The following is a 17,444-nucleotide window of genomic DNA, read 5'->3' as shown; positions in this document are numbered from 1 at the left end:
ACACACAGATGATGATAATAATAATAATAATATCTTTATTTACTACAAGTACATGTACAAGGTATACAGTCCTAGCTGACAACGATGACATACTACTACATAGAAACTCTCTTGTTATGCTCTGCATTTCGGGCAAATTAGGTCAGTGTCCCAGGATGCGACCCACACCAGTCGACTGACACCCAGGTACCCATTTTACTGATGGGGAACATAGACAACAGGTGGAAAGAAACACGTCCAATGTTTCTACTCTGGCTGTCTGGCTGGGAATCGAACCCAGACCCTCGCCGTGTGAAGCGAGAGCGTTAGCCACCAGGCCACCAGATCAAACTAAATGCAAATTATGTGGTCAGGCATATGGTCACTGTCTTGAACACTATGTGCTTATTTGTCCACTTATTGAGGAATATAGAGATAGACAATATAATAACCTATGTGACATGTCAAGATATATTAATGAAAATAAGATACCAGATATACTAAGCAAGTTTCTTAAATTTGCTTGTAACAGATAAGTGAACTGTAGATATGTAGATATAAATCCATATGTACACCTGTTAACCCTTTTGGATCCTAGTTCCTGGGCCTTTTGTGTATCCATATGCTCTTGCGCTACCGTCCACAGGATGGATATGGGGCGCACAATAAACTAGCCACTTCGGTGGCAAAATCTAATAGGCAGTGTGTTTTTAACTGTATCAGTGGAGGGAGAGTGCACCCTCTATGGATTCCATCTCACATTGGTCTTCAGATGCGTAATAGAACTGATGAATTGGCTAAGTTGTATGCCTTCAGAGAGGGAGTAAATTGCATTCTTGGCTTGCCGGTCAGCGGTTTGAGAACAATAATACGGAAAGAACTTCAACTGAACTTTAAAACTCAGGGAGGTTGACACCAGTCAGTCCATCTATCATTCCATCATGTAGGAGGAGCCACATGTCTATTGTACATCCAACAATATAACCAGATTCTTGGATGTAACTACTGTCCGGCTCCGGCTGGGTTACAAGTATCTTTGGGAAGGTAAATCACCACCACCAGATGTAGACCAAACTAAATGTAAACTTTGCCAGATGGACAATTGTCACACTTTGCGTCATTATGTACTGGAAAGCGATCCGAGTAATTAATTCAGAGACAACTCACTTAGAAATGTTCAAGAAATGTCAATGTATTTTATCCACAATGGTATATTACAAACCATTCTGGAAAAATACCCTGACTTTGCTCACTGTAAATAAAGCTAATATTTGCAATAATAACTCATTGCAATTGTTATTAGGTGTAGACGTGTAAATGTTTCATTACCTTTGTAACTTGTTCAGCTATCAAAACTTTGGGGGCCCAGTTCCCGGACCCATTGTGTACCTGGAGAGGGTTTCGGGGGTCAACGCCCCCGCGGCCCGGTCTGAGACCAGGCCTCATGGTGGATCAGGGTCTGATCAACCAGGCTGTTACTGCTGGCCGCACGCAAGCTGACGTACGAACCACAGCCAGGTTGGTCAGGTACTGACTTTAGGTGCCTGTCCAGTACCTTCTTGAAGACAGCCAGGGGTCTACTGGTAATCCCCCTTATGTATGCTGTAATCTTTTTGACTACCGCCCGCAGGATGGGTATGGGGAGCGTAAAAAGATGTTAAACTAACTTTGTGTAGTTTCAGCACATAATGACGCAAGGTGTGACAATTGTTCATCTTGCAATTTACGTATAATTATGTCTACCTAATATGGTGTGTGTGTGTGTGTGTGTGTGTGTGTGTGTGTGTGTGTGTGTGTGTGTGTGTGTGTGTGTGTGTGTGTGTGTGTGTGTGTGTGTGTGTGTGGTGTGTGTGATTCAACAATCAATATTTGCACCAATAACTCATTACAGTTGTGACTGGGTGTGGAAGTGTGAATTGCTCATTACTCTATAATTTGTTCATGATTGTAGCCAAAGTATAAACGTAAGTAACCATTCTACAGAATTCATTACCTTTGTAACTTGTGAGCTCATTACCTTTGTACCTAGTTCAGCTATCAAAACTTTGGGGGCCCAGTCCCTGGACCCATTACGTACCTCTGTAATCTGTAAATACCTTTGTAACTTGTCATGATTGTGACCAGACTTACCTGGAGTTCATTACCTTTGTAAATTGTGAGTTCATTACCTTTGTAAATTGTGAGTTCATTACCTTTGTAAATTGTGAGTTCATTACCTCTGTAACTTGCTCAGCTATCAAAACTTTGGAGTCCAGTCCCTGGACCAATTATGTACCTCTGTAATCTTTTGACTACCGCCCACAGGATGGGTATGGGGTGCATAATAAACATATTAAACTAAAAACTAAAACTAATATGGTGGTGGTCATTAGTCTCCCAGAGGTACTTGTAACCCAGCTGCAGCCTGGCAGTAGTGACATCCAAGACTGCTTATTTTGTTGAAGGCACCATAGACATGTCCTCAGTCTCAAATCAATGAATTTCGGTTGAAGTTCTTTTAATATTGTTCTCATACTGGTAACTGACTCTCCAAGATTGTAATCTACTTCCTCCTGGAAGGTTTATGACTTTGCCAATTCACCAGTTCTATCATGTATCTGAAGACCAGTGTGAGATGGAATCAACAGAAGGTGCACACTGACTCATTGTCTTCAATCCTACCATATCTGTGTCTGACCTCTGACACAAGCATGACACAACTGATACTTAAGGAGTTGAGAGTATTTATGTATGATAATGAATGAGTTACAAGTAAGGTATCAATCTTAGGTACAGGATACATGGACACAATTGAGTGCGAGGAGAATAGCAAACAGTTCAGTTTGAAGGGTATGAAGTAACTGTAAAATATGAAATGACTAATATTTCTTTCAATGCTTAGTTAAGTCTGACAAAGACCTATTGTGACCTTTGTACTTTTTTTGGGGGAGGGGGGGGGGCAGCATTCACAGGATGAGCATGGAGTGCACAATGAAGTAAGATTTTATTCAGGTACAGGTGCATATAAATATAGTTACATAAATAATCATACATAGCAGCATATGTGTAGATTACATAGGATAACCCAAAAAAGTCAAAGTGACTTATTTCCATTGGGGTCCTTAACTTATTTCCATTGGTGTGTACTTATGTGTACGAGTACCTAAAATAACTTATTTAACTCTACGTCTGAAACAGTTAGTTATATGATTGAGAAGTCTGCCAGGTTGGTGGCAACCTTTACCCCCAACAAGCAGAACAACAACAACAACAACAATAACTGGTTGCATCACTCGTGGCTCACACTCTGCTGCAGTTGCTGCTCTGCTGCTGTTGCTGCTGCTCCTGCTGTTGCATTCTAGTTGCTTCCAAAGCAAAGATAATTTTTGGTCTCTTACATAATTACGGGTATGATATTATTCAATTTTATTTCAACCACAAAACTCGTGATTAAAAGTTAAGGGTATTTTTAAACAACTTTCACAGGTGTAAACAAGACTAACCACTGGTGACTACCTCGTAGAGTTTACTGCAATTATTAACCCGGAGTGTTATTAACCTAGACTCGCCCAATAAGACTATTATCTGGCCTTAAGTAAGTAAATTTATTTAGGTACAGGTACACAAATACAATTATATATCTTTTATCTTTAAATGACCATAATAGAAATAAGTCATTATGACTTCTGGATTATTCTAGGTAATTTACACATATGTTTATATGTAGGATAATTTGTGTAACTATTTATATGTACCTGTACCTAAATAAACTTAATAAATTACCTAGGATAACCCCAAAAAAGTTAGTGACTTATTTCCATTGTAGTCCTTGTAATATATTGTTATTTAAACCCTGAGTCTTCTTTCCCAGGATCTGACTCATAGTAGTTGACTAACAGCCAGGTACCTACTTACTGCTAGGTGACTTCTCTAGGAGGTTCCCTGAATCTGGTGAGGGGCTCTTGATCCAAGAAATTGAGGTGAAGGACTCTTGATCCAAGACATTGAACCTGCTCTCCTCTTCCTTGGATCAAACCTGAATGCTTTCCATCTCCCAGGTGCTGTGTAACCCCTCCGGGTTTAGCACTTCCCTCCTAAATGTAATACTGTGTCCTGTAGCTCGATCGTTAGCACACTTAACTTACGCACTGAGGTTTGGGGAGTCGATCCCCAGTACAGGTGGAAATGGTGGTTTTTTATAAGGACCTGCCTTGTATGGGCCAGTAGGCCTTTTGCAGTGTTCCTCCGTTTTTATGTTCTCGTGTTCTTAAGACACCAGCTGCCCATGTTCATCCATCAGTACAATAGGTACCTGGGTATTAGTAGACTGGTGTTGGTCGCACCCTGGGAACAAAGTTGACCTAATTTGCCTGAAATGCTCTGCATAACAAGCGGCTTTCTATATAGTAGTATGTCATTGGTGTCAGCTAGGCTTGTATACTTTGTACATGTACTTGTAGAAATTATTATTATTATAATAATAATAATAATAATTTCTTCTTTTCTTCTTCTTTTCTTCTTCTTTTCTTCTTCTTTTCTTCTTCTTTTCTTCTTCTTCTTCTTTTCTTCTTCTTCTTCTTCTTCTTTTCTTCTTCTTTTCTTCTTCTTTTCTTCTTCTTTTCTTCTTCTTCTTTTCTTCTTCTTCTTTTCTTCTTCTTTTCTTCTTCATCTTCATCTTCATCTTCATCTTCATCTTCTTCTTCTTCTTCTTCACCTGAACAGGACACACGACCATAGTACAAGACACAGATCTCTCTTTGGTGTACCCCATGTCCATATCTCACTGTGTAAAAACTTTATGCAGATGACACTCGAATCTGCACGAGTGTCTTCCATTGCAGACACTGCAAGGCTTCAGGCAGACATCAACCAAATCTTTCAGTGGGCTGCAGAAAACAATATGAAGTTCAACGATGAGAAATTTCAATTACTCCGATATGGTAAACATGAGGAAATTAAAACTTCATCAGAGTACAAAACAAATTCTGGCCACAAAATAGAGCGAAAAACCAACGTCAAAGACCTGGGAGTGATCATGTCGGAGGATCTCGCCTTCAAGGACCATAACACTGTATCAATCGCATCTGCTAGAAAAATGACAGGATGGATAATGAGAACCTTCAAAACTAGGGATACCAAGCCCATGATGACACTCTTCAGGTCGCTTGTTCTATCTAGGCTGGAATATTGCTGCACACTAACAGCACCTTTCAAGGCAGGTGAAATTGCTGACCTAGAAAATGTACAGAGAACCTTCACGGCGCGCATAAGAGATAAAACACCTCAATTACTGCGATCGCTTGAAGTTCCTGAACCTGTACTCCCTGGAACGCAGGCGGGAGAGAGACATGATTATATACACCTGGAAAATCCTAGAGGGACTAGTACTGAACTTGCACACGAAAATCACTCGACGAAAGCAAAAGACTTGGCAGACGATGCAACATCCCCCAATGAAAAGCAGGGGTGTCACTAGCATGTTAAGAGACAATACAATAAGTGTCAGGGGCCCGAGACTGTTCAACTGCTTCCCAGCATACATCAGAGGGATTACCAATAGACCCCTGGCTGTCTTCAAGCTGGCACTGGACAAGCACCTAAAGTTTGTATCTGACCAGCCGGGCTGTGGCTCGTACGTTGGATTGCGTGCAGCCAGCAGTAACAGTCTGGTTGATCAGGCTCTGATCCACCAGGAGGCCTGGTCACAGACCGGGCTGTGGGGGCGTTGACCCTCGGAACTCTCTCCAGGTAAACTCCAGGTAAACATAAAGGACCCCAAAATTTGGAATTCATTACCAGTAAATACTAAAGTAACCAGGTCTGAACACCAATTAAAAAAACTTCTCAAAAACCACCTACTCACTCTAAACTAAATACTCAATACTCAATATTTAACTTCACCAAAAAATCTCCCAGTTACCTAAATCTTAAAAATTCAAATCTAGACACCCAAAGTTCATACATTATTAATCCTACATTGTAGTATAAATTCCTACCCAAAGCAATACTGCCTTACACCCAATTGTAACATTCTTATATTGTAAACTACTTTCAACAACTCAGTGTTATATTTCCATAATATAATTTCAATATTTATTATTGAAACAATTGTAATTTGAGTAAATTTGCTGTCTACTATAAATAAAAACAGATGTACAACTTAAACTATGATCAATTTCTTTAGTATTAAGTAGTGTGTAAGCCATTAAATTCTTTCCATAATGCCAAGGCATGATAGTGGCTCTCTTTGCACTGCAACTTATTATTGTAATTTCAGAATTTCAGTGTAATCTTGCAAAGAAATAAAAAATTTTGTTTGTATTATTATTATTATTATTATTATTATTATTATTATTATTATTATTATTATTATTATTAGTGATTATTATTATTATTACTGCTTAAGTGAGACCCTTGTGGGTTTAGCACTTAATTTTGATGAAAATAATAATATTGCTAGGTGAACACAGGTGTAGGGAAATGTGCCCAGTGTTTCCACTTGTGCTGGGATCAATTCCAAGCCCTTCATATGTGAGCTCTGAGCCAAGGGGATGATTAGGTCCATAGAATGACTAGGTGAGCAGATTGATAGGTCCATTTATCACTCATTTACAAATAGCCATGAAAATGAGACATCTGGGTATCTGTGTTGTAGATGTTTGGCCAACCAGTGGCTGTATCAATACAAATTCCAGGATGATGCCACTGGTTGGCAAAACATCTACAATAAAGATACCCAGATGTTGCACATGCGTCAAATTTTCATCTTGTCGGTACTGTTTACCATTCATGTACAGCAGATAGCTATGTACCATAGGTCACCTAGGCTCGTAGGCAACTATAATTAAGCCACCACGGGTGTGAAGGTAGATCTTAATAAGTACCGTCTGGTATGTTGCTATGAACGTGTACTCGAGTATAAGAGTAATATGTATGTGAACATATGTGCTCAGTAATGCTTGGTATGAGCTCAGAAAGACTTAAAATGTGACTGACAACAGGGTTATTAGGATTAATTTACTATAATAACAGGTAAAAACCTCAATAAATTGGAATTATTTGTTATATCACTGTTGAATTAGTGCAGCTGGTTTTAGCTTGAAGCATTTCTCTTCATTTCAGACACAATGGTGGTTGGTGGGGGTGACGCACCCAACAAGTTGCCTGCTCTTTTGAGCAACCCACAAAATATTCGTAATTTATGCATAATGGCACATGTTGATCATGGGAAGACTTCACTCGCAGATGCACTAGTGGCTTCCAATGGCCTAATCAATCAGCGCCAGGCTGGACGTATTAGATACATGGATAGGTAAGTTCTGCTATTGATGTTTGGCAAAACCACTTGACTTTTCAAATACTAGCTTACATCAGAGAATTTTACTGGTGATAGGTTGGGTGACTTATTAAAATGTAACTACATGTTATACAACGTAATTTAAGTTCAGGATAGTGCTTGCTGATAGTTTTACTTATTGTATATGTGGAAAACTCTTCACCGGTAGATATACAATAGTGGCTTCTGATTAATGTCTGAGATCACTGGTATTTCTGCAGTTACATATACAGTGGACCCTCGACATTCGATACTAATCCGTTCCTGAGAGCTATCAAATGTCGAAAATATCAAAAGTCGAATTAATTTTCCCCATAAGAAATAATGGAAATCAAATTAATCCGTGCAAGACACCCAAAAGTATGAAAAAAAAAATTTTACCACATGAAATATTAAGTTTAATGCAATAGAATAATTACAATAACAACAATAACAATCGATTAATAGCAATAGAATAATTGACACTTACCTTTAATGAAGATCTGGTGATGATTGATGGGATAGGAGGAGGGGAGAGTGTGGATGGTGTTAGTGTTAAGAAGGGGAATCCCCTTCCATTAGGACTTGAACTGGCAGCCTCACCATGCCTTACCACACTGTGTATGCCACTATGATTCTTAAATCTTTCAAACCAACCTTTGCTGGCCTTAACTTCACTCACATCACCACTAGTTGCAGGCAATTTCTTTGCCAAATCAACATGCACTCCGACACATGCACTCCACTTTCGTACTTTGCAATTATCTCTTTCATTTCAATAGTCATTAGCACCTTTTTTCTTGAAGGGTTGGCACTAGAAGCTTTCTTGGGGCCCATGGTTACTTATTTTGCAGAAACAAGCACCAAAAACAGTGATAATATGGAATGTACTGAATGTATCCTTAGATGCGCGCACACTGGCTGGCTTGTAAACACTGGCACACACGGAGCAGTTCAGGCCACACGTGGACACGTCTCGTACGAATTGTATCGAATGTCGGGTTTCCATCGAATGTCGAGGCGAAATTTTTGCGTTAAAATGCATCAAATGTCGGATTTATCGAATGTCGATGCCTTCGAATGTCGGGGGTCCACTGTATATTGAACTGTTAATTATTTTAAATATGTGAAGGCAAGTGTGAGTATGAGAAAAGGATGATTTAAAGCTTTGAGTATTGTGGTGTCTGATGTATATACATTGGACCCCCGCATAACGATATTAATCCGTTCCTGAGAGCTCATTGTTATGTGAAATTATCGTTATGCGAATGAATTTTCCCCATAAGAAATAATGGAAATCAAATTAATCTGTGCAAGACACCCAAAAGTATGAAAAAAAAAATTTTTACCACATGAAATATACATTTTCCTACACACAAAGAGAAGGATACATGCACAATAGTAGAGTAGTACATGCACAATATATATTGTGCATGTACTACTCTACTAAATGAAGAATAAATGACACTTACCTTTATTGAAGATGCAGCAATGACTGATGAGACACTGTGTCCTGGGAGTGCCTTTTCCTCCTGAGTACTGTAGGTCCTGTTTGGCATTTTCTTCCAGAATAGGCCTTATCACACTGTGTATGCCACTACGATTCTTAAATCTCTCAAACTAACCTTTGCTGGCTTTATATTCACCAATATGAGCACTAGTTCCAGGCATTTTTCCCTATTCACTTGGGTGTTAGTCGACTGGTGTGGGTTGCATCCTGGGTGACAAGATTAAGGACCCCAATGGAAATAAGTTAGACAGTCTTTGATGACACTGACTTTTTTTGGGTTATCCTGGGTGACTAACCCTCTGGGGTTAATTGTTAAGAAAAGATAAGATAAGATTTCGTTCGGATTTTTAACCCCGGAGGGTTAGCCACCCAGGATAACCCAAGAAAGTCAGTGCGTCATCGAGGACTGTCTAACTTATTTCCATTGGAGTCCTTAATCTTGTCCCCCAGGATGCGACCCACACTAGTCGACTAACACCCAGGTACCTATTTGCTGCTAGGTAAACAGGACAACAGGTGTAAGGAAACGTGTCGAAATGTTTCCACCCGCCGGGAATCGAACCCGGGCCCTCCGTGTGTGAAGCGAGAGCTTTAGCCACCGGGCACTGTCAGCAGCAGCTGACAGTGCTACAGCAGCAGCAGCAGCAGCTGACAGTGCTACAGCAGCAGCTGACAGTGCTACAGCAGCAGCTGACAGTGCTACAGCAGCAGCAGACGGTGCTACAGCAGCAGCAGACGGTGCTACAGCAGCAGCAGATGGTAATACAGCAGCAGCAGCAGCTGACGGTGGTACAGCAGCAGCAGCAGCATCTGATGGTGCTACAGCAGCAGCAGCAGCTGACAGTGCTACAGCAGCAGCAGCTGACAGTGCTACAGCAGCAGCAGCTGACAGTGCTACAGCAGCAGCAGCTGACAGTGCTACAGCAGCAGCTGACAGTGCTACAGCAGCAGGTGACAGTGCTACAGCAGCAGCAGACGGTGCTACAGCAGCAGCTGACGGTGGTACAGCAGCAGCAGCAGCAGACGGTGCTACAGCATCAGCTGACAGTGCTACAGCAGCAGCAGCAGCTGACAGTGCAGCAGCAGCAGCTGACAGTGCAGCAGCAGCAGCAGCAGCAGCTGACAGTGCTACAGCAGCAGCAGACAGTGCTATAGCAGCAGCAGATGGTACTACAGCAGCAGCAGATGGTACTACAGCAGCAGCAGCAGCAGCAGCAGCTGACGGTGCTACAGCAGCAGCAGCAGCTGACGGTGCTACAGCAGCAGCAGCATCAGCAGTTGACCATGGTACCACAGTATTTCGATAATATTTCTCACCCTTTTTACCACAGGGTTGGCACTAGAGGCTTTCTTGGGGCCCATGGTCACTTATTTTGCAGATAAAATCACCAAAAACACTAATAATACGAAATGTTCCGATTGTATGCTTGGATGTTACAGCGGAGGCTGGCTGGTAAACAGTGCCACCGGCGGAACATGTGAGGCTGGCTCAGGCCGCACATTAGACGCGTCTCGGACAAATAGTGTTGAGCGGGTTTTTTAGCGGTATGCGAGGCAAAATCTCAGCGATAAAATGTATTGGTATGCGGATTTAACGTTATGTGATGCCAACGGTATGCGGGGGTCCACTGTACTATAATGATGTTTTAAGGCTATTAACACTAATCAAAATAAATAGTTACTGGAGGATGAGACATCTGAGAGTACTCGAGGGATAAAATGTGTGGGGCAGACACAGTGAAACAGTTAAAGCAAAACTGACTACAAAATTGCTTTTAAATTGCCCAGACTCTCTCTTGCCTAAAATTTTGAAAGAGTTAGTAACCAAAATCAGTATGTCACATGAGGAAGGGAACCTAAATTTTCAGTATCCATCATATATGAATATAAACCATACCACAGGTGGGGTTTAATCCCTCGGTCAGAGAGTCTCAAAACTCCAGACCATCGCGTTAGCCACTGGACCAGCTAGCCACAATACCCTGTGGTATGGTTTGTTTGCGATCGTGTCATTACGATTTCGTGAGTCATATATGAATATAAAATACTGAAATGGGTTATCTAATTGCATCAAGACCAGTAATGCCACAAAGCAGTACTTAATGAACATGCATTAAGTGGAAAAGTTTTTTGTATTTTAACCTTTAAACTGTCCAAATGTAGATCTACGTTTGCACTGTTAGCTCTCCAAATGTAGATCTTAGTTTTATTTTACATGCTTTCAAATTGTATAAATGTTGGTAGAATTACTGACAATATGTGAAGTAAAAGGACACAAGTGCAACTAATGTGATGCTTTATTGTGGCAACATTTTGCTCTCCAGGAGCTTTGTCAAGCCGTTACAAACAATACATGGACACAGAGGGTATATTTAGGCTTAGTGGTGTGATACTAGTGGTAGTAGTAGTAGTGATATAAGTTTTTGTTGTAGTAGAAATACAATATGGTAGAACAATTAACTTGCACAAGCATAAAAGGATATAAAAGCTATTACTTAGGTAGCATTGAAATATTTGTCTAACCTATTTTTATGCTACCCAAGTAATAGCTTTAATATCCTTTTACTCATGTGCAAGTTAATTGATCTACCTTATTGTACGACGACGACGACGACGACGACGACGACGACGACGACGACGACGACGACGACGACGACGACGACGACGACGACGACGACGACGACGACGACGACGACGACGACGACGACGACGACGACGACGACGACGACGACGACGACGACGACGACGACGACGACGACGACGACGACGACGACGACGACGACGACGACGACGACGACGACGACGACGACGACGACGACGACGACGACGACGACGACGACGACGACGACGACGACGACGACGACGACGACGACGACGACGACGACGACGACGACGACGACGACGACGACGACGACGACGACGACGACGACGACGACGACGACGACGACGACGACGACGACGACGACGACGACGACGACGACGACGACGACGACGACGACGACGACGACGACGACGACGACGACGACGACGACGACGACGACGACGACGACGACGACGACGACGACGACGACGACGACGACGACGACGACGACGACGACGACGACGACGACGACGACGACGACGACGACGACGACGACGACGACGACGACGACGACGACGACGACGACGACGACGACGACGACGACGACGACGACGACGACGACGACGACCACCACGACCACCACCACGACCACGACCACGACCACGACCACCACCACGACCACCACCACGACCACCACCACCACCACGACGACGACGACGACGACGACGACCACGACCACCACGACGACGACGACGACGACCACGACCACCACGACGACGACGACGACGACCACGACCACCACCACGACGACGACGACGACCACCACCACGACGACGACGACCACCACCACCACCACGACGACGACGACCACCACCACGACGACGACCACCACCACCACCACGACGACGACCACCACCACCACCACGACGACGACCACGACCACCACCACGACGACGACCACGACCACCACCACGACGACGACGACGACCACCACCACCACCACCACGACGACGACGACGACCACCACCACCACCACCACGACGACGACGACGACCACCACCACCACCACCACGACGACGACCACCACCACCACCACCACGACGACGACCACCACCACCACCACCACCACCACGACGACGACCACGACCACCACCACCACCACCACGACGACGACCACGACCACCACCACCACCACCACGACGACGACCACGACCACCACCACGACGACGACCACGACCACCACCACGACGACGACCACGACCACCACCACGACGACCACCACCACGACCACCACCACCACGACCACGACGACGACCACCACGACCACGACCACCACCACCACGACCACGACGACGACCACCACCACCACGACGACCACCACGACGACCACCACGACGACCACCACGACGACGACGACCACCACCACCACCACCACGACGACCACGACCACCACCACCACGACGACCACCACCACCACGACCACGACGACGACCACCACGACCACGACGACCACCACCACCACCACGACCACCACCACGACCACCACGACCACCACGACCACCACCACCACCACGACGACCACCACCACGACGACCACCACCACGACCACCACGACCACCACCACGACGACGACGACGACCACCACCACACGACCACCACCACGACCACCACCACGACCACCACCACCACGACGACGACGACCACCACCACGACCACGACCACCACCACGACCACGACCACCACCACGACCACGACCACCACCACGACCACCACCACGACCACCACCACGACCACCACCACGACCACCACCACGACCACCACCACGACCACCACCACGACCACGACCACCACGACCACCACCACGACCACGACCACCACCACCACCACCACCACGACGACGACGACGACGACGACGACGACGACCACCACCACGACCACCACGACGACGACGACGACGACGACGACCACCACCACCACCACCACGACGACGACGACCACCACCACCACCACCACGACGACGACGACCACCACCACGACCACCACCACCACGACGACGACGACCACCACCACGACCACCACGACCACCACGACGACGACCACCACCACCACGACCACGACCACGACGACGACCACCACCACCACGACGACGACGACGACGACCACCACCACGACCACGACGACGACGACCACCACCACGACCACGACGACGACGACGACCACCACCACGACGACGACGACGACGACCACCACCACGACGACGACCACCACGACGACGACGACGACGACCACCACGACCACCACCACCACCACCACCACCACCACGACGACCACCACCACGACGACCACCACCACCACGACGACGACCACCACCACCACGACGACCACCACCACCACGACCACCACCACGACCACCACCACCACCACGACCACCACCACCACCACCACCACCACCACCACCACGACCACCACCACGACCACCACCACCACCACGACCACCACCACGACCACCACCACGACCACCACCACCACACCCCCCCCCTCACCCTCACCCTCACCCTCACTCTAAGCCTATATATATACCCTCTGTGTCCATGAATTGTTTGTAACGGCTTGACAAAGCTCCCGGAGAGCAAAACGTTGTCACAATAAAACGTCACATTAGTTGCACTTTTCCTTTTACTTTACATGCTTTCAAATGTAAGATAAAACATATATCTACCTTCAGAGTGCTATGTGAGTAAACGTAGATCTACGCTCGGACAGTTGAAAGGTTAATATAATGCTACATGAATAGTCAGTGTGGAGTAAGAAGCTGTATGGACTGATATTTAATCTGGTTTATATAAATTTTGGTGTAACATACATAAAATGCTGTCTTGTAATTTAAAATTTGTTTTGTGTTGTCTGTCATATGGCATTGTACATGTGTACCTAAAGACAAACTTATAATTTATCACCACTCTATATTGATAAAAATCATGTATTTAATACACTGTCTAAATTTAAAACCACATTCTGTAAAAACCTCTGAATTTAGCCAGAATAAAGCTTATTTGCTTTTAAGAAGAATAGTTTGAATTGGATATTGTAACTTAAAAGGATGATGGATAAAAAGCTTTTGGTGAAAATGTAAAAGATTAAATAGCAGATAGATGCCACTAAATAATGTTACATATCTACCCAAGAAAAGCGAATATGTATACAGTGGACCCCTGCTTAACGATCACCTCCCAATGCGACCAATTATGTAAGTGTATTTATGTAAGTGCTTTTGTACGTGTATGTTTGTGGGTCTGAAATGGACTAATCTACTTCACAATATTCCTTATGGGAACAAATTCGGTCAGTACTGGCACCTGAACATACTTCTGGAATGAAAAAATATCGTTAACCGGGGGTCCACTGTATTAGTAAGTGCATAAATGGAAGATGCGAGTTGTGAAAAAAATGCAAAGAAATAAGTACAGGTTGGCCATCACTAATCCGGCAATCAGTAATCTGGTTCCATCAGTAATCTGGCACCAATTTCTGCCAGCATAATTTCAAATTTCCAGGGTCGCCGCACCAACCTGCTGCTACTGTTTGGTGGCGCTACTAGCTGCATAAGTCATTCCAATTTCTTTTTCCTCCATTTATTGTTATAACCTGCTCACTTTTAGCCCTAGCCATGGTTCCAACAAAGAAAAGAAATGCTTCTCATTGTGTAAAGCGCACAGACTGTACATTGTCCATGAAAGATAAAGTGGCTCTGAAGCCACTGTCAGTCACCATGAGCTTAGCTCACTCAGATAAGCTTTGACCAGCAAATTTGGACCTACATATGAGAGAATGGGTCTGTGTGGTAAGTGTGCACTATATAAAAAAAATCCTGCAGCACACAGTGCATAATGAGAAGACTGCAATCGTGTTTATGGTGTAAACCCGATTTTGTGGTGTAATTTTGTATGGTTTGTATGGTTGTAGTCTCGTTTTCTTGGTCTCATTTGATAGAATGGAAGATGTACTACAGAAATAGATATAATTTTGAGGGTTTCACACTGGAAAGTACCTTAAAATTGAGCTCAAAGTAGTGGAAATGTTCGATTTTTGCCTATGTTCAAGAGTAAACAAATGTCACCATCCAATACGTGTCCAACTGGCTGGTCTAATACGTAGTCATGAATGGGTTTACATTATTCATAATATTATTACATTTATGCAGTAGTCTGCATAACTGTAAATCTTCTATTTTTTGTGTGAATAAAAATTCAGAATGGAAAGCAAGCATAATATAAGAGGGGACCTGGAGACATGACTAATGAACAGAGAAAATGTTATTTTAGTGCTAGGAATGTTTGCATTGTTTATTCTGGACCCTATTTTGAAATTGGCATCTTTTGAAATTTACATGAAATTAGCCAAATTACTGATTTCTGACCACTTTATTGGGTAGTTGAAATGGGTGAATGGACAGTTTCTTCTACTCAATCAACAGAATAAAGGAATAGCAAAATGGCTATGAGTTTGGTAGATTGGAACAATGGAATGGGCCAAATATAGGGCATAAAGTGGGTGAAATCACAGATGTGTAAATATTGCCATTGGGTTAAGTGTATTCTAACCTAACCACTCTGTAATCTGGCAAATTCACTAATCCAGCACCCTACAGGTCCCAATAATACTGGATAAGTGATGGCTAACCTGTATTATGGATCATGTATTATATGATGTGAATGCACTCTCGAATAATAATAAGTACAGTATAGTGAATACATAAACCAGTAACATAGTTGTTTATTATCATTATCGACTGCCCTGCATACCATCTAAAAGGGACCAGGAGGCACAGACCCCACAAGACAAACAATAGTAGCTACGACAACCCAACTCCAGGTGATTTTTTTAGTGGCAGGAAACGGAAAAAGAAAATGGAAGAAAATAACAAAAATAGTCCACCTTGGAGCCTTGTTGGACTGGAGGTGCAGCCAGTGGCCACCCATGGCCCTCCAGAATTACAACTACTGATGCCAATAACAAAATCCCCCCAACAAACACAGAATGCAACCTCGTTCATATTTGCTAATATACAGGGCCTTAAGCCATCCACCAACAACAAAATACCTTTTATCAGTGGACTTCTAGAGGAGTCTAATGCAATGTTTGCAGCCTTCACAGAGACTCAAACAAAAGATCACTTTGACAGTGAAATATGGATAAGTGGTTACAACCTTTTTAGATGCGACAGAAAGAACAGGCAACAAGGGGGGGTTGGCCTGTGTCAAAGAGTCCCTCATCTGCACGGAGTTGCTGAACACCACAAATGAGGTAGTTGAAGTTCTATCAATAAAGATCGAGAACCAAAACCTAGTCATTGTGGTTGTATATAAACCACCAGATGCAACCTCACAACAGTTCAAGGAACAGCTACTGAAAATTGATTACTGTTTGGAAAACCTTCCAGCTCCATCCCCAAACATCTTACTGCTTTGTGATTTCAACCTAAGGCATACAAAATGGAAGAATGTAGCAAATAATGTTATAGCTGAAACAATCCCCGGAGGTAGCGCAGATGAAAGGTCACACACACATGAGCTACTAAGTCTCTGCGAAAAACACACCTTAAGCCAGCAGATAGTGGAGCCAACAAGACTAGAAAACACACTTGACCTTATCTTCACAAATAATGAGGACCTGATAAGAGACATAAGAATATCAAAAACAACTAATTCCGATCACAACCTAATCGAAGTCCAGACATACATGCATAGGGGTCCTGATCACCAGAATGCATGTACCTGTGAAGGTGTCTTCACAAAATACAACTTCAACAACAAGAACATCAACTGGGACCAGGTAAACCATGTCCTAAATGAAACATGTTGGGAAGATGTCTTAAATGACATGGATCCAAACCAGTGCCTTGAAAGAATCAACTTCCTGGCAGCTGAAGCATGTTCTAGGCATATTCCCCTAGGAATATTCCTAGGCATATTCCCCTAGGAAGCACTTGACTTGTACTCGTTGGAATGCAGGAAGGAGAGATATATCATAATCTACACTTGGAAAATCTTGGAAGGAATGGTCCCAAATCTGCATACAGA

The 17,444-nt window shown here is 43.9% G+C and overlaps 1 protein-coding gene across 2 annotated transcripts in view; it reads left to right on the top strand.

Annotated features, from left to right (window-relative positions):
• Window positions 1-3,226: 3,226 nt before the first annotated feature.
• LOC128690322 (elongation factor-like GTPase 1) overlaps window positions 3,227-17,444 on the top strand; it is a 93,181-nt gene continuing 78,963 nt past the window's right edge. The window contains exons 1-2 of one of the 2 annotated variants that reach the window (XM_070090478.1): window positions 3,227-3,366; window positions 7,081-7,270. In XM_070090478.1, the coding sequence (XP_069946579.1) occupies window positions 7,086-7,270 (185 nt within the window). In that variant the 5' untranslated portion in view covers window positions 3,227-3,366; window positions 7,081-7,085. Of the gene's footprint in view, window positions 3,367-3,441; window positions 3,554-7,080; window positions 7,271-17,444 lie in introns of those variants that run through there. The other variant, XM_070090479.1, reaches the window with a different exon arrangement.

This window comes from Cherax quadricarinatus, chromosome 32 (genome assembly GCF_038502225.1).
Source record: "Cherax quadricarinatus isolate ZL_2023a chromosome 32, ASM3850222v1, whole genome shotgun sequence".
Classification (NCBI taxonomy): Eukaryota; Metazoa; Arthropoda; class Malacostraca; order Decapoda; family Parastacidae; genus Cherax; species Cherax quadricarinatus.
Note: the sequence above shows the minus strand (reverse complement) of the source record. Positions and strands in the feature narration are given on the sequence as shown.